The 23,713-nt window shown below is 44.5% G+C and overlaps 1 protein-coding gene across 1 annotated transcript in view; it reads left to right on the forward strand.

The window, feature by feature from the left end:
• The window catches only part of LOC311203785 (urea transporter 2-like), a 35,578-nt gene extending 18,206 nt beyond the window's left edge, over positions 1–17,372 (forward strand). The window contains exons 7-14 of the mRNA XM_084278542.1: positions 9,961–10,122; positions 10,890–11,079; positions 11,323–11,451; positions 12,574–12,766; positions 14,130–14,277; positions 15,469–15,603; positions 16,588–16,637; positions 17,162–17,372. Coding sequence (XP_084134668.1) covers positions 9,961–10,122; positions 10,890–11,079; positions 11,323–11,451; positions 12,574–12,766; positions 14,130–14,277; positions 15,469–15,603; positions 16,588–16,637; positions 17,162–17,338 — 1,184 coding nt within the window. The 3' untranslated portion in view covers positions 17,339–17,372. The remainder of the gene's footprint in view (positions 1–9,960; positions 10,123–10,889; positions 11,080–11,322; positions 11,452–12,573; positions 12,767–14,129; positions 14,278–15,468; positions 15,604–16,587; positions 16,638–17,161) is intronic.
• The last annotated feature ends 6,341 nt before the right edge of the window (positions 17,373–23,713 follow it).

Here is a 23,713-nt window from a genome sequence, read left to right on the forward strand (position 1 = left end):
GGTGGACAAAGGAGGGGAAGCAACATGTGTACATTAGGGTGAACTGTTTATTTTGGAAGTGTAAAGTAGCAGCAACAGGGGCTGTAGACAAGCTCAGAGCACGGGGAGTTTTGACTGTGTCAGGGTCAGGGAATTGCTGTTTATGAGCCCTCTAAAAATCAGCATCTGAATATCTTTATCTAATTTCCGAACCGGGGCATGTGGCTGTGCAGGACACACACCACGAGAGGGAGCTGGACACCAGAGCTGGACTGCTATTCTCCTCCTCACTAGGTAGAGGAAATGCCATCCAGCTGTCAGTCACACAGAGGAACGACAAAGAGCATCTTCCTCTAGAGACGTTTTATAGGATGAAATGAAGGGACAGAAGCTGCTACAGACACCAGCTGGGCTTTTGGTCCATTCCATATAAACTCAAAACTACTTCCCCTCAGCAAACAAGTGCAAGATTGTGACAACCCCCTTGGCGGTCTGTGCTGAGAGAGATTTTTCTGCTCTGAATTTTCTCATAAAAACAAAACAGCAGAAAGCAACATGGACATGGATTTGAATAGGCACAGACATGCAGATGTTGCTCCTCCTGGCACCCTGCTTTTGGGACAGCTCAGTCCTCACCTGGCCAGAGGGGCTGTCACCTCAGCCAGCACATGAGCTGAGCATCACTCTCCCTCAATATACCATGCGGTTATCTTCCCCTCCCATTACATCTCTATTTCCATTGCTGCCTCTCCACGAGCCTCCAGGGAAACCACAGACTGGGAAAAATCCTGGAAGTGAAATGGTATATTCAGTCATAATCAGCCTTTACAACAGGAGCTTGCACCAAATGACAGAGGTCCCTTACCCTATGGTCTTACCTCACTGGAGAAGTTTTGGAGCACCGTTTGGTTTTGACACTGTCTCCTGTAACATTTTCACAGATAAGTTAGTAAAGTATAAGCTGCATGAGTTGAGGCGAATCAAAGGTGGCTTGAAGTCCAGCCAGAGGTCTGCCACTCATGGTTATTACCTAACGGTAACATATACTGGGACCAAAATCTTTTAAACAACTTAATTAATGATCTGGGTAGAGTGCACCCTCAGAAAATTTGGTGAAGATACCAAATTGGGAGGAGTGGTTGATATGATGGAGGGTCAGGCTGCCATCCTCAACAGGCTGGGAAAATGGGCTGTCAGGAACGTTACGAAGTTCAACAAGGAGAAATGCAAGTTCCTACAGTTGGGGAGCAACGATTTTATGCACCAGTAAATGCTGAGAGACACCAACCTGGAAGAGTTTGGCAGAAAAGGCCCTGGGGGTCCTGGTGGACACCAAGTTGACCATGATACAGCAATGTGCCCTCTCAGCAAAGAAGGCCAACACCCTCCTAGGCTGCACCAAGAGGAACATTGCCAGCAGGTCAAGGGAGGCAATCCTTTATTTCCTTTCCCTTTAGTACGTACTGGTGAGACCCATCTGGGATACTGCGTCCAGTTTCGGGCTCCCGAGTACAGGGGAAATGAGGGCATAAAAATGATAAAGGATGAAAGCACCTGTGATATGAGGAGAGACTGAGACAACTGGAACAAGTGAAGGCTCGAGGGTATCTTAACAGGGTGTACAAGTTATTGGTGAGGACAGCACAGAAGGCAGAGCCAGACTCTTCTCAGTGGTGCCCTGTCACAGAAGCACAGCTCCTGGGAGTGATTTCCCCATCAATGAGAGGAGAGAAGACAAGAAACCCACAAACACTGGCTTGGTTTCACACATCTGCAGCCCAACCTAGCAAAGACAGACCAGAACTTCAGCTTTAGCGACCTGCAGAGCATCATCCATGGGAGTTAAAGCACCTGTTTGAGCCCTAGAGCTGATGCAGCTCCTTGCACAGACCTAATCCCTTCAGCACAACCTGAGCCAGGACCACAGCCAAAAACAGCAGTATAATGCCAATCTGCTACCAAGTGGTTTTCAATGCACTTCTTGAAGGCCAGTGAGCCTTGAGAGAGGCATGGAAATAGGGTGCATGAAGCTGGATTAGGGCTGTAAGAGTCTTTCCTGGCAGAGCCCACAAGTTCAAGCACTGTACCCAGCTAATGCAGCGAGATAGCTCTTGTTCAGCAAGCCAACACCGTCGGGGATCACTCAGGCATTTCTCTGGGACAAGTAACAAATCCAGTTGGGATCCCACCACCACCCCCTCTTCTCACCAAGCCAACTGCTGGACTCAGTCCAAGGGGTGTTACCAGAACCACCTTCCCGCAGATCACACCAGCAGAACGATGAGTTAAGCCACAGATTCAGCCCTCCTAAAACACAGAGGACTTAGGTCCCAGACACTTGGTTGCACACACTTAGGTCCCAGTTGCCTTGTCCTCAGCACTAAGTGGTTTCCACACATGCCTAAAATGAAGAGGTAACTTGCTGATCTCCTCTGTCACCTGCATGCTGGGTTTGCAGGGCATTACTTGATTACTTAGAGCTCACCTAGAGCTGGTGACCCACTCCCAGGCAAATGGTTCCTGACAGCTACATAAGAGGCCCATCCTGATCCTTGTGATGAGGAATGGCTCCTGCTGTTTCAGTCTTCCCACCTGGAAACCCAAAGCCCACAAGACAGGAGTGCTCAGCACGGGAGGCTGATGGTGGGTACCGGACTTGGCAAGGACCAACTCATACCTGGGAGATGTTCTGCTGTTCCCACCTGTCCTATACAGCATCAGGAGTACTTTGTCCAGCTAAGGCACACAGCCCAGGCAGGTATTCCTGCACCTGATTCTAGCACCAGATCTGGGATCTGGCCCTGACCTTTTTTTTTGGAAGGTAACTGTTGGAAATTCAGAGATTCCCAAGGCAATTTTCTAAGGCAACTGATGCAGTAGTTAAACCCTCCCCATAGCTGGCTACACCTATGATGCAGTGAACCTGTCACATGGCAGAGAAGAACATCACTCCTGCCTCTAGTTCACAGAGCAGGCTGCTGCCAGGGCCCTCATTCCCACGTAGGCATCAGCAGATTGTGAACCTGTTACTTATTAACCAGCTCTTTGATAATCTAAACCAACCATCGCTCCAAGACATCCATCACAGACCTGCAATCCACTGGCTTTTTTTCTTTTTTTTTGTGAATCCCCTCCAACCTGCCAACAATGTCTTTAAAGCACCAGAACTGGATAGAGTGGTCATGAATCTGTTTTCCTGGAGGAAAGATCCACCCAGCAGGTGGAAGCAGCACAGCCTGACAGCAAATCCTGCCTGCCCTGTGCCCTGCATTCCTTTTGCAGAGAGTGGAAAAGGTGCCCTGGTTTAAAGCCAGTCCTGAGCATCCCTGAAACATGAGAGATGTGAAGGCTAAACTCTCATCTAATCCAACTAGGTTCCCTGTGAAGATTCCCCATCCAAATTACCCAGTGCATTTATCTTCATTTGAGATGCAAGGATTCATTTTACCAGTGAGAAAGCAAAGGCAGCCCAAGGAGAAATTAACAGTAAAGACTAAAAAAAAGATGTACTGAGATGGAATGAAGTAGCTTCCCCTCCAAAATTTCGTGTAACATGTACTACTAGGTGCAAAGTTTGTGGGTGGCAGTGTCTGGCTCACTCATAACAGCCAGTGCCTGTTCGATTAGAGGAAGCCTTGCTCATGCAGGGATGCTAAGCCACAACTTCTATCAAATACCCTACTCCAAAGGAGTGGGGGGGGAGGAGAATAAACCCATTCTCCTGTTAAAAACATCTCTCCATCAAAAGAGAGGTGCCCTGGGAATGAAAACAGTGAGAATAACATCACTCTAACTCACTTAGATGCCGAGCCTTTTTCCTCAGGGCTGGAGGATGCAAAGCCACACAGTTAGATGAGGTCTGGTTCAACAGCAAACTGTTTGCTCCAGCACTCACGTGAAGGGGCAGGGTTGCTTCTCTAAAGCATCACTCTAAAAAGGTCCTAAAGTGAATTAAACTGTGGTTTACGTTAACCTAGCGGTTTCCTTAAGTTCATCAGCTTTTTCTCTGCCCTTTCTCCTATAATTTGTTCTCTCAAGACTTCCCTCTCCTGACTCTCACAGCGATTTCACAGCCTTATAAACCTCTCAAATATGCCACACTTCTGATTCACCAGATTCCTCCAGCAAGTCAGGGAGGCCAGGTTAAAGAGAGAGGAAGGAAAAACACCCCTTGAATTTCTCAAATAACCAATAAAAATGAATGAAACAATGGAAAGTCACCAGCTCCTTCACTCCAGTGTGTTAACAGAATAGTGCCTCCAAAAACTGCCCAGAAACAAGAAAACTCAACAGGCTGCTGAAGGCAGCACATTGCAATGCATGATCCTGGTTTAGTGTTTTGAGATGGAAGGGTGCTGAGCTGTCTGGGATAACGCTGGAGAGGTCAAGCACTGGTATACTGAGAATCCACTTTGAAGCCTTCAGTCCTTGTAAATGGTGGAGGAGGAGAAAGGACAGAGTTAAAGGAGAGTTAGTTAAAAAAACAAATCAAAAGGGGGGGGAAAATCAGCAGGGAAGAGGACATTTGGATAGGCTTCTGGCAAGACACCAAGGACAGAGCAAGAGGAAAGGTGGAGAATTCAAGAGGGAACCTTCTTAACATTTGCTTGGAGCTCACCAAGTGGGAGGAGAAACAAACTAATTAGTAATATCAGGACGGGAGCCATGCTAGCCTATATAAGCTGGTGGGGCATATTCTTTTTCCCACTTTCCTAGCCCTGCTTTCCTCCTGTCCTAGCCAGCAAAGCAACAGCTACCTTTGCACTCATCAGAAAGGTAAGAGTACTTTCTTCATTCCTTTTCATGCACAGCAATAAACGTGCACCTTGTTACTGACTTACCTGGGTCTCTCTTCTCCCCCAGAACACCTAACAAACTGCATTTGAGCAGTCCTGAGTGAGAGCAGTGAAGGCTCAAGAGGAGCAGAGAGGTTAGGGAATGTCACAGGAATTTCAAGTATTGAGAATTATCTAGCAGGGTGAGCGCTTGTTAGTACAGCTTAGTCCAGTTGGATGAACCTTAGAGAAAAAAAGAGGAAAAAAAACAACAAACCCAAACAATAGGAACCCTTTAATATCTCCTTTTACTGCCTCTCTATCCTGCATCATGTAAAATGAAAAAATATACAGTTAATGTGATAGTATCGCTGGCTTTCTCTGTCCCCAGGAGACAAATCTGAAAATTGAATTGCAAAATGAATATTTGAATCTGAGGGATATGTTTTCTTTTGAACTAATGCTTTGAAATGTACTTTCTATGGGAAAACCTGAATGTTTGGGTTTTTTTCACTGAGGGTCAGGTGCATCTCTGTTTCGGGGGACGTTCATTGCACGCGTGTGTTCCTAGGCATAAGGCAACACTACGCTCTACCCAGGTTCCCTAAGCTCCTGGTAACATTATGCAGGCTGTGCTGGAAGTCAGAGTTGCTGAGAAGCTGTCTCTTTCCTCCTATTGTCCTTGGATGCAGGAATTCCTCTAAAAACACGGCTGCACACAGAGCTGGCTGCCCGCACAGTTCACAGCAACAATTCAGAGAATGCAAGATACAATGGCTGTAATTGTGCAGTAGCAGTTCCTTGCACAAACAAATACCACACGGTAATTTAAATCCCCTTGATTTACAGAGTAACGTGAGTTTTGTCAGGGACAGAAGAAAATTCCAGAAAGAAGTAAAAGTACCTGGTAGTTTTGCTGTGTTTTCAGAGATAAAAGCCAGCCTGGAAATAACTATGACCTGAGAGTATTAAACCAATTAGCCAAACAAAATCTTCCGTTCCTTTCCCTCCTGCAAGCACAGCACCTCTCTTACCATGCACAACACATAAGGAGTGTGTGACTGGGCTGGTCTCGACCTCAGCAGGCGAGTAAAGAATGAGTATTTGCAGGCCAGATGTTGCAGGAGCTCAGCACCAGCACGGAGCCTGCTTCGCTGCAGTTTTAACGAGGCATTACTGAGATGCCATAGGTACAGCGTGACATGGAAGAAGTGTACACAAGAGAGAGAGAAATTGATTTAGGGAGCCATGGAGTTGCATAATATCAGTACTTTGCTACAGGACATTTATTAACTCTGAAAAGATTACTTAAAAAGACCAATAGATTAGCTGCTTCTGATGATTTCGTTTTCATGAGAAACATCCTTTGCTCTGCTTTGCTTTCCTTTTCTACTATCACAGGTTCCATTTCCTCGTGGGTACCAAAGTATTTAGACAGCTCTAGCTACGAAATTTTCCTTGCTGCTTACATGAGCATTCTCAGCAAAGGATGTCAGAGAGAGGTATTACCCAACACCAAACAAAGGGGAGGCAGCAAACCTCTGGAATCACTGAAGAAAAGCAGCAGTGCCCCAAATCTGGTTCTCACTTTCCACAGTACACCATGGGAAAACAGTTTTAAGTAGTTCCTCTGCACTGGCAGCAGAACACAAATCACTCCTTGCACCACAGAGATGTAAATCACACTCAGGCTCGCTCTGCCTCGGTCCTGCTGTTGCTCCCATATCACACCTGTAACACACCAGCACCGGGAGCCCGCAGAGCATTTCCTACCCAACGCTTGTCTGGAGCACCTCTGCAGAGTGTACATGAGATCAGGCAGTGGTGCACCTCAAGCTGTGCCTCTGAGAGCAGGATTTACAGCCTTCAGTGAAGAATCTGAGATCAGAAAACATTTTCCCAGACTAGTAGAAGTAAGGAATATTTTTTTACATATATATATATTTTTAACCCTCTCCCCCCTGCAGAAGCCAGGCAGTCTGCTCCAGCAGAACAGTCCTTTCACAATTATTTCCATTTGCCTCCTTCACAGCCTAAGAACACAAGAAAGCCCACTTTGGCTGAAAATGTTAGTTTCAATAGCAGATCTTCAAAACACCTGCTGTAGACTGGCCTTCACACAATCCCCATCAGAACATGCACACTTCAGACTGAAGCAAAATTCATTCATCACTGTCTTAAAATTCTCTGAGCACCTCCATTATTCTGGGATGAGACACTGTTTCTCTTCTGTCCTTTCTTAAATAGCAGCTCTCACCTACTGCCTACCTCAAGGTAATCAGTAGGTCTAACTGAGCATACAAGGCAGCTACTGCTTCTTACTATGTCCAAAATTATTTTAAATGCCCCAAAATTTCCATGCTGGTTCAGGTTTCCAAGTGGTTTGCTGTTCCTTTGTACTTTCTTTGGACAAGTAAGTAGACACAGTGCAAGTCCTCCGTGCTCTGTGTTTCTGGACAGATGGGACAAGCCCGCAGCTGTGGTGATAGCCAGACAAACATGCACAGGAGGTTGTCCTGACACAGTGACTGGGGTGTGATTTCAGGTGTCAGTAAAGACAGTAGAGCTGGATCTGGGTCTTTGCAGTGTTGTGGGGACCTCACCTGAAACCAGGGGTGCTCTTCACTTACCCATTACATGCCAGGCTTCTCTGCAGCTGATAGGGGTGTATTGTAACTATTTTCTTCTCCTTCAGCATATATAAACTGACAGAAAAGATGAAGCCAAGTTTTCTAGAGAGACCCATTGCTTGATAGACAGAGACATAACGAATATGAGTTTGACCAGGGACCCCCTAATCACAGTGATCTCAAATATTCTTTAAGAACAGGTATGTAAAGGCACTGACACAGCCTTTGTTGGGGGTGAAGTTCAAGCCAGGGTGGTGGAAGTGACTCACCTGGTTGTCTTTTGGCTGTGCCAAGTGCATCAGGCTGATCTGATTTATGTCCATGCAAGCTCAGAGCAAAGGAGTCCGCCAGTCTCAGACTTGCACCATGTGTTACTGCCTCACAGAGCTGCCGTGCCAGCAGCAAAGCCCATGCACTGTCAGTCAGGCTCAACAGCAGCCAAAAGGTTTCATATCTCACAGGGACTGTGGGCATGTAGTTGTTATATACCCCGGGGTTAAATTTACCTTGCATAAAAATGGAGTATCCACGTGGGAGAAGTCTTTTCCCCATCATTCAGGTCCAGATTCAGCAAAGCACTGAATTCACACTACTTCACTGAGAAGTTAAGTATGTGCTTAAGTGCCTTCCTATAGCAAAGCAGCATTGTATTTTTTTTTCAGTATGGCTTCCAATTTGACACTTCACATGCACGTAACACCCCACACTGCAGAATATCTCCTGACTCCTGTGGTGCAAACAGCTCCTCACTCAGGATGCAGGGAAACGTAACAGGCATGCCAGCACAGGACACCCAACATCAGTCTGCAAATGCACATCCAACAGCCCTTCAGTGTTTGGACTAGTAACAGAAAAAGCTCAAATTACATAAAGAGAAAGATTCTTTAAATTGAAAATGTAAATGCACTTTTGCCAAATGAAGAGCATTTATCTTGGCTGGAAATTTTGATTTAACTGAAAGTGCATCCAATTCACTTATTCCATTATTTCAGAATAAAATATGAGAAAAGCGAAGGTTAATGAATCAAGGTAATGAATTATAACTGAGCCAGAAAAAAGCCTTCCAGCACCGAGACATCATCCCTAGCAACACACTCATCCTTTTATTTCCTTACTTCTCTAAGCTCCTTGACTTCTTATCACACACAAAGTCAAATTCTACACTCTTCTGTGTACTGGTCCTGTCTTCAGCCTCTTCTTGTGGAACCTATCCTTGCATTACCCAAGCTTTTCCAGAGGGCAGAAAACACCTACTTATTTCTGCAAATATTTACTACTTCTCAAACTGTCACCACCAGCCTTCTAGTAATGTAAAATAAGAAACTCACCAGGATGTACATTAACCAGACGTTTCCCTACAGAGTCAGAGCTGTTTAACCTCATGTCTGCAAGTATAGTGCCCAGAGAGGATGATGCTTTAGCTTAAGCACTCAGCACCTGCAGTCCTGAAGTATGGATCCTCTTCCACAGCTGCCAAGAAGGCACTTACTTAAGTTGCAGGAAAATCCAAAGTCTAGCTTCAAATATTGTGTGCTGTATCCTCTTATTTAAACTAACCACAACTTAAATTCTTTGCTTCTTGCACAAGCTGTTACTCACCAGTGAGACCTAAAGCAGCTCTGATTCTCTGTATTCCCATAAACAGCATACCTTGTCTTGTGTTTTCTTTGTCTCAACAATTACCAAGAATTAGTTCTACTCGTCAGGAAACTGGATACACTCCTGGGAAAGGTTGGGCTGGTTTAAATTTGCTGACTTCATATTAAGAATAGGTGTGGTGGTTTGAGCCTGGCTGGAGGCCAAAGACCCACCAAAGCCTCTCTATCACTACCCTTCTCAGCAGGAGAATGAAAAGCTGAATGAAAAGCAAGCGCCCTGAATTTGGCCTTTAATCTCCTAAATCAGTGCTGGGTACTTCTAAAGATGGGGCAGCTAAAAGTACAATCAACCCAGAAAAAAATGTATGTGCGAACACATGAGCAACAGAGTAAGGCACCCTTAAATCTAACTTTAGGTGCCTGTTATTGATAGCTGGTGGATAAATCCAGACTGGAAAGAGGTGTTAAGCAGCAGTAAAATCTTGATCATTGAAGCAAGCTTCCTAGATTGTTGTTCAGCTTTTACCAACATCTGTGTTCAACTTCAGTCAATTTGAATTTTGAGGTAAGATTTGACTTCTGTGAGGCCAGAGTTCTCCACTGCCATCTTGCTCTTTTTGAGGTCACCCTTTAAATCAAGAGCTGCTTGATTTCTAGAAAATGTGGCATAGCTGAACAGAGTGTTAAAGTCATGTAACACACTGTGATGCGAGCCTCAGTGGTTCCTTGTGGTGTTCAAATCTACAACTTTATGAAAATCCGGAAGGAGAGCGTGGGGTCCCAAGAGCACGTGAAGAGGGACTGTGGTCATGGAGACAAGAGAATCAGTTGTCCAGTGGAAGGATTTACCTCTTTCGGACTCCAGAATAACACATGGTGAGCTATAATATGTGGTAGATAGGTTAAGCAGGGATGACTAAGAGGCATTGTAATGAACTAACTTTTTTTTCTTTTTTGTCCATTGAATTTTACCAAAAGGTCAGAACATCACCATGGAAAATAGTGTTGATGTCAAGATAGAAACCAAGGGGGAAAGAAAGCAAATAAAGCAGAATCCACTGAGCAAAGCTGGGAAGAGAATCTGCAAAGCTGTCGGGTACATCACTGGAGACATGAAGGAATTTGGAGCTTGGCTAAAAGGTAAAGCTACTTCATCATGACTAATTAGGGGTCTGCAAAGAAGAATTACATCAAAGGAGTAATAACTAATTTCTCAGTAGTGTGATTCAAGTTAGAACCTTACAGAAACTACATCTGTCTTGATTTATTTCTATTTTGTGGAGAAAAATCAGCTTTGTGCAGAGATCCACATACTGCTTAAATCTTGAGGATGACTGAGATGACATTTACCTCCCAACATGCCATGTACAAAGCGAATTTAGTCCCACAGAACATAGACCAGGATGGTTATTCTGTGCTTTGCCATTCCTCATAACACTCCCTGTCCTTTCAGCTGAGCAGTTTCTGTCAAGCCTAATGCCACTGTGAAGTTAAATTACACATAGGTAGGTGTGTTTGGTCCCCATAATAAATCAGCAATGGGATACACACACAATTTGCCATCTGAGGCACAGACATCATAAATTAGCTGGTTCATATGAAACCAGTCCAGGGTAATTTATAACAGGGGACTCTGGCAACCACACTGTTCATCTCAGCTTTCCAGCTGTAAGACTTCAGTATAGACCATAATAAATCCCAGTCAGGTTTTGCAGTCTTGTTGATTCATTGCTTCAGTCATACTGCCAAGTTCCCCTGCCAAATCTCTTCCTGAGTTCCAAAAAAAAAAAAAAAAAACCAAGCAAAAATTCAAAAAACAAAACCAAAAACATCCTAAATCAGTATCATCTGCATATTTTGGTTTGTGGGTCGTTTTTTTCTAAATCATTTAATGCAATGTCTTCCAGATAAACCTCTCATGATCCAGTTTTTCGACTGGGTGCTGCGTGGGATATCCCAGGTGATGTTTGTCAACAATCCCCTCAGTGGGCTTGTTGTAGTTGCTGGCTTCCTGGTGCAGAACCCATGGTGGACGCTCACAGGCTGTTTAGGAACAGTTGTATCAACTTTAACAGCACTTATTCTGGGTCAAGACAGGTAAGTCCATTCTTTTCCCCCCTCAAAACCAGACTTTAATGCTGAATGACTGAAAATTGTGCATCTAGCCTTCACTGGCTATGGATCTGATCTGGTAGGACCAGACAGATCTTCCCACCATCTGCATGAGCCTTGGCAGGTCATCATTACGTGGAATCACATCTGCATGGGAAAGGGAGGGGGTGATCTGAGCAAAGCAGCTGTGGGGGAGAAGATTTCAAGATGGTTCTTTCTTCCACACAGATCAGCCATTGCAGCAGGCCTGCACGGCTATAACGGTGTCTTGGTGGGATTGCTCATGTCCGTCTTCTCTGCTAAGGGAGACTACTACTGGTGGCTTCTGCTGCCGGTAGCACTGGTATCCATGATGTGGTAAGTTGGATGGCTCCTTTGCTCCTTAATTCCAGCCCCAGTTTCCCCACACTGTGATTGAGATGTTGTATTTTTACCCACTACTCACAGGCTACAATGGGAAAGAAACACAACTGGCGCATACATGCCACTAAATCTGTATCATTATTTGCACTTCTGTACTCAAATGTAATCCTAAAACAAATAAAACACCCACATAATCATAAATAAACCCAATGGGGAAAACGAAAATCAATGGTTGATCATCCGTAATTCAATGCCCTAAATGTTAGCCATATTGCTGTGATGCATCAATTCATTTTTGTCTCAAGAGGAACATTATTTTCACCATTCCCTGCCACCATCAACCACAAGTGTTTCATCTATTTAAGCCATCATATAAAAATGTCAAGAAAATTTACCTCTCCGGTCACAGAAGCTGTTCAACGGTCCCAAGACATGATGGTTGATGCTAATGAAAGCAAACAACTAATAATACTTTAGTCATATATATGACACCATAATCTACTAGGTATTTGGACAGCGAAAAATTTGAAAGCTGGTCTTTGGCCCCCAAATGTCGAGTTGGAAATTGCTAAACCACACATATCATCTGTCTGCCTGAAGTTCATGTACCATTACGCCCGCTTCAATAAGCACAACTTTGATGTTCCCGCCTTTACTTCTGATCCATAAGCTTGAACATGGACACACGGCCACCTTCACAGCTCACACAGACCTGGCACGGGTGTCCTAAATCCAGTCCACTTCCAAGAAAAGAAAAGAAAAAAAAAAATTAAGTAAAGTTAAACGCCAAGACTGAGCTGTGGAATAACTCCATTAAATCACTCCTCTGCAGGATCTTGGCTTTCTTGTAGCCACCAAACTCGCCTCACGTATTTCGTAACGTGTCAGGAATCTGTACATTGCTAAATGCCCTGGGAAGTGTAAGAAACCTACTGAGTAACCCTAGCACATCTCTGATTTTATCAGAAAACCTGAAGAAATAAAACAGCTTTAAAATTTAAAAAAAAAAAAAAAAGTCCTGCAGGTTTTTTGGTTTTTGTTTTTTTTTTCTTGTTGTGGTTCTTTTTGCCTAGCTGACAAGCTCCTTGTGAGACCATTTTTATTTTCTTCTTTCAGCCCTGTTTTCGCCAGTGCTTTAGGCTCAGTCTTCTCTAAGTGGGACCTGCCTGTTTTCACCCTGCCTTTCAACTTGGCCTTGACCCTCTACCTGGCTGCATCAGGACCCCACAACCTCTTCTTCCCTACAACTGCCATTCAGCCTGCAACAGAAACACCAAACATCACCTGGACAGATGCTGAAATGACAATGGTAGGACTCCCTGAAAATAACAGCCTTCTCCACTTACAAAGAAAACCACTGCAGCATCATACTATCTTCCCTTAAATTGCTGCATTATGGCCTGGAAATACAGAACTGCATTTATAAAACAGCTGTTATCCGAAACAGAGAGGTTTACTCTAGGAACTGGCATTCTTGATAGCTTGAAAATGAGGATCTTTTTGGTATCTGGTATCATTCATTGACAGTTGGATTTAAATTACAACCTTCAAAGACCGTCTGGAATCTAATTACCTGTGTCTGTGCATATGCTGATCAGCAGCCCATAGATTAGGTTGTGCTGTGACTACCAGCTAATCCACAGGTTAATTTTAGTTTCCCATGTACAAAGTGCTGTGTTTATAACATTGCATCTTTCTGATTAGAACTGAGAAAGCAGCTATTACGATGGAAGGATGGTTACAAACTCGATCACAGGCACATGTTCAAATATCCTTAGTTAATATTCAAGTGGGACCTTTCAAAAAAAAAAATCTATTCTCCTTCATACCATGGTAAACAATATAGATGCTCGAGTAATTGCTTTCCCTAAGGCTCAGTGGACTATTTTGAGGGGTTCCCTGGGAGTGATTAAGGAAGGGAAGTTAATTGACACTGAATAGCAATCTGTAAGAGTGACATTTCTCAAAGAAGGTTTACCATGATGCATAATTTTATGGGCACATATATATGGGCTGTTCCATAGGGAGGAAGACAACATTTTGAGGAAAAGTGTCTTGAAACCCTCCCTAAGGTGTGACCAAATTAAGCTCTGCCTCACCAACCCAGCTACTCTCACTCGTATTCCTAGGGAATCCAAGGGAGCTTCAGGTATTTAAGTAGATCAGGGATGTAGTCTTAACTGAGCAAAGTCTTGTTATTCGGGCCTGGCTATTTTTGGCCAACATATCCTCAGAGCTGCTCACTCAGAGGAAAATGTCTTCTCAAAGGCATTCTCATAGGTCACCTACCTAAGCACTTCCATTTCCTAGAGTCACTGCCGTGGTCCAAAACACCATGAAAAAATGTCCACGTCAGCAGCACACGTAAAGATGATGAGCAAACCCCTTCACAAAACACATTTACCTTTGACAGTAGAGCAAAAATCTGGCAGAGGAGCTCATGGCTAGGGAACAAGGCATGACTTGTTGTCATTGAAGGGGAAACCCTGTGGAAATGTCCTGCTGTCTCCTGAGAAGTGTCCAAACTTTCCACTTACAGTCTAGGAAGAGAGACTGCATCCAGCAAATGCTGAACACAAACACAGCCAAGAAAAATAGGTGATTTGTTGGGTTTTTTTTTCAAATTATAAATCTGATAACAGATTGTCTTCTTTTTTTTCCAACTCATGCAGCTCCTGCAATCCATTCCAGTTGGAGTGGGTCAAGTTTACGGCTGCGATAACCCCTGGACTGGGGGAATTTTCCTGATTGCTTTATTTATCTCTTCTCCACTCATCTGTCTGCATGCAGCAATTGGATCAGCCGTGGGGATGCTGGCAGGTAAGGATTTGATGTGTGACAAGTATTAGATGCCTAAAATGTTTTTGATATGTAAAAGCATAGAGAATGAAAGAACCATAATGAGTGGAGCATTTATAATCACAAATGTTTCTTCCATTGGAAAATAACTGCTTGAAAAATAATACATATATATATATACACACACACATACTTTTGTCTTAAGAATTACTTTGATTGACTTCCCCCATTCTCTTAATTCATTTTATGATGGTGGAAATCTTCTGAAAAAAACAAAAGAAAAAGCAGAGGGTTTTTTGGCTGAAATGAATTTTTATCATGAAATACTTCATTTCTGGGTATATTCTGATGGGCTTGGGAGCAGCTTAATAAAAGTCATAACTATCAGTCTGAATGTGCAGGCCTCAGGGATGCATTTACAGTTCACATGTGGGCTTGTTTGCTCATATACCTTCCATGTATCTTCTGCTGAAATCGCATGGCCCAGTTCAGCTCTGCAGCACCAGGGAAATCCAGATGTGATCGCGTTAGACTAAAGCAGCTTTAGTCTCAGGCTGTAGCAACATGGCTACAAATAGGAATTCTGTGTGCATATAACAGAATCACAGAATCATAGGGGTTGGAAGGGACCTCCAGAGATCGAGTCCTACCCCCCTGCCAAAGCACGGTCCCTAGGACAGGTTGCACAGGGAGGCGTCCAGAGGAGACTCCACACCGCCCTGGGCAGCCTGTCCCAGGGCTCTGTCACCCTCACTGTGAAGATGTTCTTCCACATATTGGTGCAGAACTTCCTGTGCTCCAACTTGAGGCCATTGCCCCTTGTCCTGTCCCCACAGACCATTGAAAAAAGACTGGCCATTTCCCCCTGTGTCACACACTTGAGATATTTATAAACATTAATAAGATCCCCTCTTAGTCTTCTTTTCTCCAGGCTGAACAGCCCCAGCTCACTCAGCTTTTCCTCGTAGGGGAGATGCCCTAGTCCTTTAATCACCTTTGTAGCCCTTCTCTGGATTCTCTCCAGGAGATCCCCTGTCCCTTTTATACCAGGGAGCCCAGAACTGGATACAATATTCCAGGTGGGGCCTGACCAGGGTAGAGTAGAGGGGGAGTATGCAGACTAGAGCCCTTAAAATGCTGAATTTATGCCATTTCTCAGCTGCTTTGGTTCTCTTTGGCCAGGGAATGACACCTCTTTGACTTCTTTTCCAGGGCTGAGTTTAGCGACGCCTTTCAGCAAAATCTACTCTGGCTTGTGGGGCTACAACAGCTCCCTCTCATGCGTTGCGATCGGAGGCATGTTCTACGCCTTCACCTGGCAGACACACTTACTGGCAATTGCCTGCGGTACGTACCCTGTGGATTCTCACCACTGCCATACACCAACACCTAACACTCACTTTCCCCTTCAAGTGAGGCAAGATGTCTTTATACAAGAAGTGGGGTGAAGCCAGAGGGCCACCTCTAGACAGGCAGATGGATTTAGGCAAGGTGGTGGAGCCCGATGCTGGGGCCATTACTCTAACATACCCTGGCAAAATAAAAGCAGTGCCTTTCCTTTCAGCCAAAAGTTTATGTTCTAGAGAAAGAGGCCACCAGTGGATGCTGATTGGCTGTGGTCTTTAAAATTAGTTTTGAGGCATTAATTTTGCTTTTTCAACGTTACTTAGACGAGCCATGTCTTTTTCTCAGCCATGGATAGCAGCTTAAATTCTTCCTCTGGAGAAAATCTTATCTAACCTTTTGAGAAAACTGGAGCTCAAGCTCAGGCCACATCTGTAGTTAGGCAGTACAGTTCCCCCCCTCCACTGAAACGGATACCAAAGGCACGTGCTAGGCAACACAGAATGATTGAAGAATTATTTATAAGGCAATTTCATACGAAATTTCAATATCACAGTGAACTGGGAGTGAAGCTATTTCTTATTCACTGCTCATATAAAAAAGATTTAGCTTTTTATCTCATTGACACACCTTCTAGCCCTGGAGGCAGGAGAGATGGTGGTGGAAGGGTTATTTTCCTATTTAACCCCATCCATCAAGCTACATACTTTTCACATCAGTGCATTTTTTTGAAAGCTTCTGTTTCCATAGTCACATTTTTCATCTCTTCAGCTAGTGGGTTTTTTTTTGTTTGTTTTGTTTTGCTCTTTCCATGAGTTCCAGTTTGGAAGGGGGACAGCATAAAGGAAAGAGTTGTAAGAGCAGGCTGTCCAGGTGTGGTCATAAGCATTGGCTGAGCTACCCAAGGCATTGTGAGAAGTGTTTGTCCCTGCTTGGTCTCCTTGATGAGAACCTGATCTCACAGGGAATTACTTTTCTTTTCCACAGCGCTCTTCAGTGCCTACCTGGGAGCAACACTGATGAACATGTTGTCTGTGGTAAGTAGTGTATTAGTTATAGGGTGGGGTTTTTTCCAAAGACAAATTTGGAACAAGTATTTTCCTGGCTTGTGAGGCAAAAACACTGAGACTCAGAGAACAAATTAGTCAAATCATCCCGAAACAGGGCACTTATTTACAGTCATCAACACTTTTCATCCTCGGAGCTTGCATGATCTTCCACAGCTCAGCCCTCAACCCCTCTGATATAATGACATGTCTATACTTTGAGCCTGAAGCAATTCAGAAAAAGGCCCTCAACACATGTAAAGAAGGCAAGGCAACTGCAGATGCACAAAGAGAAGGCAGCCTTCTCACCAGAGCTGGTAGATGTTGCAGGTTAACACTTAACATCAAGGTCTCATAAAGAAATCCTGCCTCCCCAGGGAGAGACTCCATGCAAAACCAAGTCAAGACTTTCTTGAGACAGCTTGTTCCAAGCTGCCTGGCTCTGAGTTTTGTTCAAGTGGGTGATCAAATGAAAAGTTGCATAGCAAATAGGCAGTTTGTATTTTTCTTTGCAGTTTGGGGTGCCATCAGGAACCTGGTCTTTTTGCTTCTCTGCGCTGACCTTCCTGTTAATAACCACAAAAAACTCTGCCATCTACAAGCTGCCACTCTCCAAAGTCACCTACCCAGAAGCCAACCGAGCTTATTATCTGAAGATGAAAAAACATCAGAGGTCTTGCTGTGAGGTATAAAGACCCAAGAAGAGAGATACTTTTCTGATTTTAAGGCAAGAACAAGAGGTATTTCCCCAAAACCCATGATTTGTGTGCTACAAAGTCAAAAGACCAAAAATAAATTCCTGCCTTCTGAGTGGAGACACTTTCCACTGCATTAATTTGTTCGATCCTGATTAGATAGTACTGTGCTTTGCTGGAAGGACCTTTCCCAAGACCAATCTGTAATGATTTAAAAGCACATATGCCTGAAAAGACACTTGAATTTTAAGCAGTGGGGAAATGACTTAGAAGTTGAAAAGAAAAAAAAAATCTGTTTTTGAGATCCAAGTCACAGCAATGGATGTAAAGCAATAAAGAGCAGAGCATTCCTCAGCATCTGATGGGACTCCTAATTAATGGCCAAAACCAGCTTACAACAGCAATAGCTTACATCTTAGAGAGCTTTATAGTTGCAGAGAAGTGGAATAAAGAGTACACTTTACTAAGTAGGAAATAGATGGCGAAGAATTCTACCTGGAGAATCATTCAAGCACAGTGGAGAGAGATGTGCTTTAGCAACCATCACATGCAACATGGGCACAGATAAATTGCAGGCAGCATTGCTAACACTTGCAAGGCTTGTGGTAAAAATCACAGTAATGGCAGGGAAGGTGTTTCTATCAGCCCCAGTTTTTGAATGCTTTAGATTGCACTAGGCTCTAACTTTTCATGGAAAAACATTTCAGGTCTGCCCAGCTGCAGAGGAAATTCTGTAAACCCAAGGCCAAGAAAACAAATTCCAGGGAAAAGATTCTTTTTCTGACAAAAAAAAAGAAAAAAGAAAAAAGTTTCACAATTTTATATTAATCTCATTATTTTTCTTAATACTTTAACTTGTTCAGGGGTGGGCAAAGGAGGGACAGCAACAAAGCCATTCCTGTCCCTTTCCTGTGCTATGAAACAGCTCTGTGTAGTCTGTGAGTGAGCAGAACTAATTTGATCTGATCTTCTTGAGACCTCTCCCCTACACCAACCCCTCAGCCCACAAACATCAGTCAGCAAAATTGTGCACTGCCCCTATCTGCTGCAGAAGTTCTGCCCTACCATCTCCCTCCACATCATGATGGAAGGAGGATGATTGGAGGACCAGTGGACATGGAAGGGCTCTGCAGTAGACCAGCCTTGTGCTCCCTCTACACAGGCTCCCAGGGTCTGCAGGTAAAGAAGGAGGAAGATGTCCTGGCACCCAAAAGTCTGGCCAGTAGCTACTACATAACCAGAGTTAACAACCATCAGCTTTTTGACTGTCTCATCAAGAGGCTTCATCTCATGATGAAGCTGACATCTCCACCACAAACAGTCCAAATGGTCAGGCCCTTCAGGTGGCATTAGCTTACACACAGTTATGTCATAGAATCACAGACAGGTTTGGGTTGGAAGGGACCTTTAAAGGTCATCTGTCAACCCCCTGCCACAAGCAGGAACATTTTCAATTAGATCAAGTTTTTGCTTATAGGAAAGTAGGTTAAAACCTGTTCCTGTAGTGACAGGTGAAATAAAAAGCAGCCTATGAATAGTGCTACTGTTGGTTTTTGAGGTAGGGGGGAAAATGGCTTTTTACAAACACCAGAAAGATCTTCGTGAAAAATATTTGGGATGAACTGCTGGCAGTACTTTCTGGTGCAGTTCTAGGTTTCCAGAAGTGTGACAATATGTCTGTATGATTGACATTCCAGAGATCACTTGTACGGTGCACTATTTGCCATGGTTTACTTGGTAAATGTCTTCATAATATTGTCTAGAATCAATTTTTAAAACAAATACTCATCCTTTTTTTTAGTTTGGCATAAGTTATCATCACTGAGCTCTTCCAAACCCAGATTATCTCTAACTAGTCCAGAAGATGTTGGAAAATAAATGATAAAATCAGTTTACAGGGGATATTTGGGAAACTTCTACTTTCTGCTCTTTGCACTAATGGCATTTTGCTGCATCAGTAACTTATTAGGTGTGCAAGTGCCAAATCTGGTTCTGCACAGGAAGCCTGATCGGCTGAAGGCAGAGTGTAGTGCCTGCAGAGCGACAGCTGGGGCTGGAAACCTCCAAATGATGATTCATTCCTATGGGAGATGCTGGACAGTCCCCCAGACTGGGTTAGATTGGGTCATGTTCTGTCCAGAAGATGCACCCTTCCCCTTGTCAAACTGTGACGGAAAAGGATGTTTTTCAGTAAAGGATGTGATGGAAAAGGACATCTCCCCACACAGGACCATGTGTGCCCCTAGAGAGGCAAACCTACCAAGGCTGCCTTTCACTCTCATGTCAAAATCTGCACTTGGGTAAAGAGTACACACTTTATGACCAGCATAGATCAGCAGATTTCCCCCGACTGGCACTATTTCAGCTTGCTGTTGCTGAGCAACGGGGAGGTTTTGGCAGTACCGAAAGGAAGCCATATGCACGGAAGAGAAAAACAACACGAGATGAAGGCCGTGTCTCAGCCATTAGGAAGATTCTGCATGCCATTCAGAAATAATTCTTCATTATATGCTACCCAGAGAATTCATTCTTTCCATCACCCTACGCAAAATAACAGTTATCTGGTGATTTCTTGTGTGCATCAGTCAGGATATGCGTATCAAGCTTTTCCCCATTATCGTTCATAACACAGTCCTTGCTCATAGAACTCATTTATCTTATTACTGAAACTGTTCTTTTTTTTTTCCCTCTTTACATCAAATAAATGCTATTCAAGTCACTACTTTTTTTCATGCACTTTTTTTTTTTTGCATTCTTGTTTTTGGCACACAAATGATACCAGACTCAAATAAGAAATCTTTATTCAAGGCAGGAGTTCTGGGGCTCTTTTCCTGGACTATTTAACAGAATCACAGAATCGTAGGGATTGGAAGGGACCTACAGAGATCATTGGGTCCAAGCCCCCTGCCAGAGTAGGATCCCTGGGACAGGTCGCACAGGTTGGCATCCAGATGGGTCTGGAATAGCTCCAGAGAAGGAGACTCCACAACCCCTGGGCAGCCTGTTCCCTCACTGGGAAAAAGTTCTTCCCCATATTGGTGCAGAACTTCCTGTGCTCCAACTTGAGGCCATTAGCCATTGTCCTGTCCCCACGGACCAGTGAGAAGAGGCTGGCCATTTCCCTCTGTCTCCCACACGCCAGATATTTATAAACATTAATAAGATCCCCCCCTTAGTCTTCTTTTCTCAGGGCTGAACAGCCCCAGCTCACTCAGCCTTTCCTCACAGGGGAGATGTTCCAGGCCCTTAATCATCTTTTTAGCCCTTCTCTGGACTCTTTCCCGGAGATCCCTGTCTTTTTTGTACCAGGGAGCCCAGAACTGGACACAACACTCCAGGTGGGGCCTGACCAGGGTAGAGCAGAGGGGGAGGATCCCCTCCTGTGATCTGCTGGCCACACTCCTTTTGATGCGCCCAAGGATCCCATTGGCTCTCTTGGCCCCCAGGGCACACTGCTGGCTCATGGCCAACATGTCACCCAACAGGACCCCCAGGCCCTTCTCCACAGAGCTCTTCTCCATCAGGTCATCCCCCAGCCTGTACTGATTCCAGCAGTTACTCCTTCCCAGATGCCAGACTCTCCACTTGCTTTTGTTGAACCTCATCTGGTTTCTCCCTGCCCAGCTCTCCAGCCTGTCCAGGTCTCTCTGGATGGCAGTGCAGTGTCCTGTGTGTCAGCCACTCCTCCAATCTTTGTATCATCGGCACTTGCTGAGGGTGGATGCTGTTCCCTCATCACAATTGTCGATGAAGTCATTAAACAAGACTGGACTCAACTCCAACTGCTAGTCGCAGGTCTCCAGCCAGACCCAGCTCCCCTGATCACCACCCTCTGAGCTCGGCCCGACAGCCAGTTCTCAACCCACCTCACTGTCCATTCATCCATCCCATACTTTCTCAACTTTCCCTTACAGTGCCAACAAAGCATAGCAAAAGAGATGTCATGGTGTTCAGCATATCTAGAAAAAAATTTTAAATAAAAAAGAATGATTAAAAAAAACCCCACAACACCAAACCACTTGAAAACATCTGCTTGGAATCAGGTTTTATCCAAAAGTCTAACTCAAGTCCAACTCCCTGCTATTTCCTAAACCATTCTCATTGCTTCTGTCTGACATGCACCATTCCCTCCAGCACTCCCAGTTCCATGTCAAGCAGCTGCCCTAGTCTCCCCCAGTAATTTCTGCTGTGGTTCAACAGCCCAGTAGCCGTGGGTGCAGCTACACACCTTGCAGTCCTGCATGGGGTTTGCCATTGGAGTTGAGGGGAGAGAAAGAATGAATTACAGTTTAAGACAAGAAATCACAGGATGCTGAGCAAGCCCCAGCAGATTTTTGTCAGCAGAGCCCACTCCTCTCTGTTTCCAGAGCAGTGCTACTTCTCCGTGGAGCCCAGGAGATGCTGACCACAGCAGCACAGTACCAAGACACGGGCCACAGCTCCCATTTCCTCTTCCCCTAGCAACCTGGGTTATCCCAAGTATCCAGGCAAGTGCAGAAGAGGCCAATATTTAGCCACACAATGGAGATGCTACACCTTTGATGATGCTGAACTGAGAGAAGGAAATGTTCAGCCCGGGTTACCTGAGGACCAAACCCAAAAGTTAGTTGTAGAAGCAGGACCAAAAGCAAGATGTTTGAGTGCAGCACAATAACATTTTAGAGGCTCAAATCCAGGGACACACAATACAATTTCCTTTACTTGATCCTCCAGGACTGTGGCAGGTTTTGCTTGGTTTTACCATGCTGTATATGAAGTATGAACAGTGTAAAAAATGCTCATGTTGATAATTGCCTAATCTTTTGGATCTTGACATTTAGTGCAGAAGGTGGAATTGCCGTAGAATTTGGGCATAGCTAGGAGTAATTCACTGGCAGAAATAAAAAGAAAAGAAACTAGCTGCAAGGAAGCAGTGCTATGCATTCAAAAGAAACACTTGACTGTTACACACCCTCCATCAGAGTGAAAGCATTTCAGATCGCTATGGCAAGTGAACTGTTAGACACAAATAAACACCTTTCTGATGCTTTGTCATGCCATGGGAACCTGCCTTTGAGTGCAAGGTCTTTTTTGTTACCAGCATTTCATGCCAGTAAAGATTTTGAACCAGATGGGGACACAGTACAACTCACAATGCAAATTTACCTCAGTGACTTTAAGGCCCTCGCTCTGCTTATTCTCAAAGGCACAGATCGACAAAGGTAATTAGTTTTCCATGCTGGAATAAATGAAAAGTGTTCAAACAGGAGCTGGAAGCCTTTATATTTCATAGATGTGGGCTAGAAGACTTAGTCTTAGGTACACAAAGGCTACATCCATGCTGGTAAATTAAAAGGATCAGATGCTGGCATACCGACACCCACCCTGCTCAGCTGAGCATACATGGCCCAGCACAGACTCAGCTTTTGTCAGCCAGCATGCTCCAGACTGTGCCTAGACACAGCTCAGGAAGCAGTGTGGATCTCTCTTGGCTCCTACACTAGCTAATACTTAAAGACGTTTCCCTTGCAAAGGGGCTAAGAAGGTTAAATTACCTACCTTGATGTTGAGTTCTCCTGACTTGCTATTGCATTTCCATGCAAAGTAGAACTTTTGTTCACAGAACTACTGCATTTTTCATCAGCAAGAGCCCTTTCATGCCCAGCAGTTTGCAAGTGCAGCCTCCTGGTCCTGTACCAGCTGGGATTTAGCTCCTGCACTCCGGGAGCCCACCCTGCCTCCAGCATCAGGGCCAAAGATGTCCCTGGCACACACAACAGGAAAGCCACAGGAGATGGCAGCATTGAAGCTCTGCCTTTTGCCTGACACAGAAGCACTTGCCTCGGGTTAGAAAGAGGAACAAAAATGAAGAGGGAGAAGGAACATAAGTAACTCCGCAACCTGGTGCATCACTCAAGGGTGCCACTGAAGAATGCCACTGAGAGCCAGCAAAAGGCAAAGTGAAAGGGCAAACGCAACAGAGGAGCTTGTGTTCCTTCATGTGCTACAGCAAGAGCCTCGGAGACTGGGGCAACGAAATCCAGACTGAAGCCAAATGAAATCCTGCCCACAACACCAGTATTTCACGCTACCCAGTGATGCAGCTCGAAAGCTGACCCCAAATGTGGAGAATATTCAACCACTGCAAGAAGGATTTCTCACAACAAATTCAAATGCTTAGAAATGAGCACAAAAAATCAATCCTGTGACCTCTGTGAGGTACCTGCATGGGACAGTGTGGCTCAGTTGCACTTGTGACATCAGAGTAATTGCTTCCACTGCTAAGCCCACCAAGGTCAACGAGATATAAACCAGTAAGTGAACACGAGTGCAAAACTGGGAGTTCAAACACAAGCACTTTCTATGAAAACCTATATTTTCCTTTCTTTTGCC

This window comes from Gallinula chloropus (assembly GCF_964237585.1).
Source record: "Gallinula chloropus genome assembly, chromosome: Z".
Classification (NCBI taxonomy): domain Eukaryota; kingdom Metazoa; phylum Chordata; class Aves; order Gruiformes; family Rallidae; genus Gallinula; species Gallinula chloropus.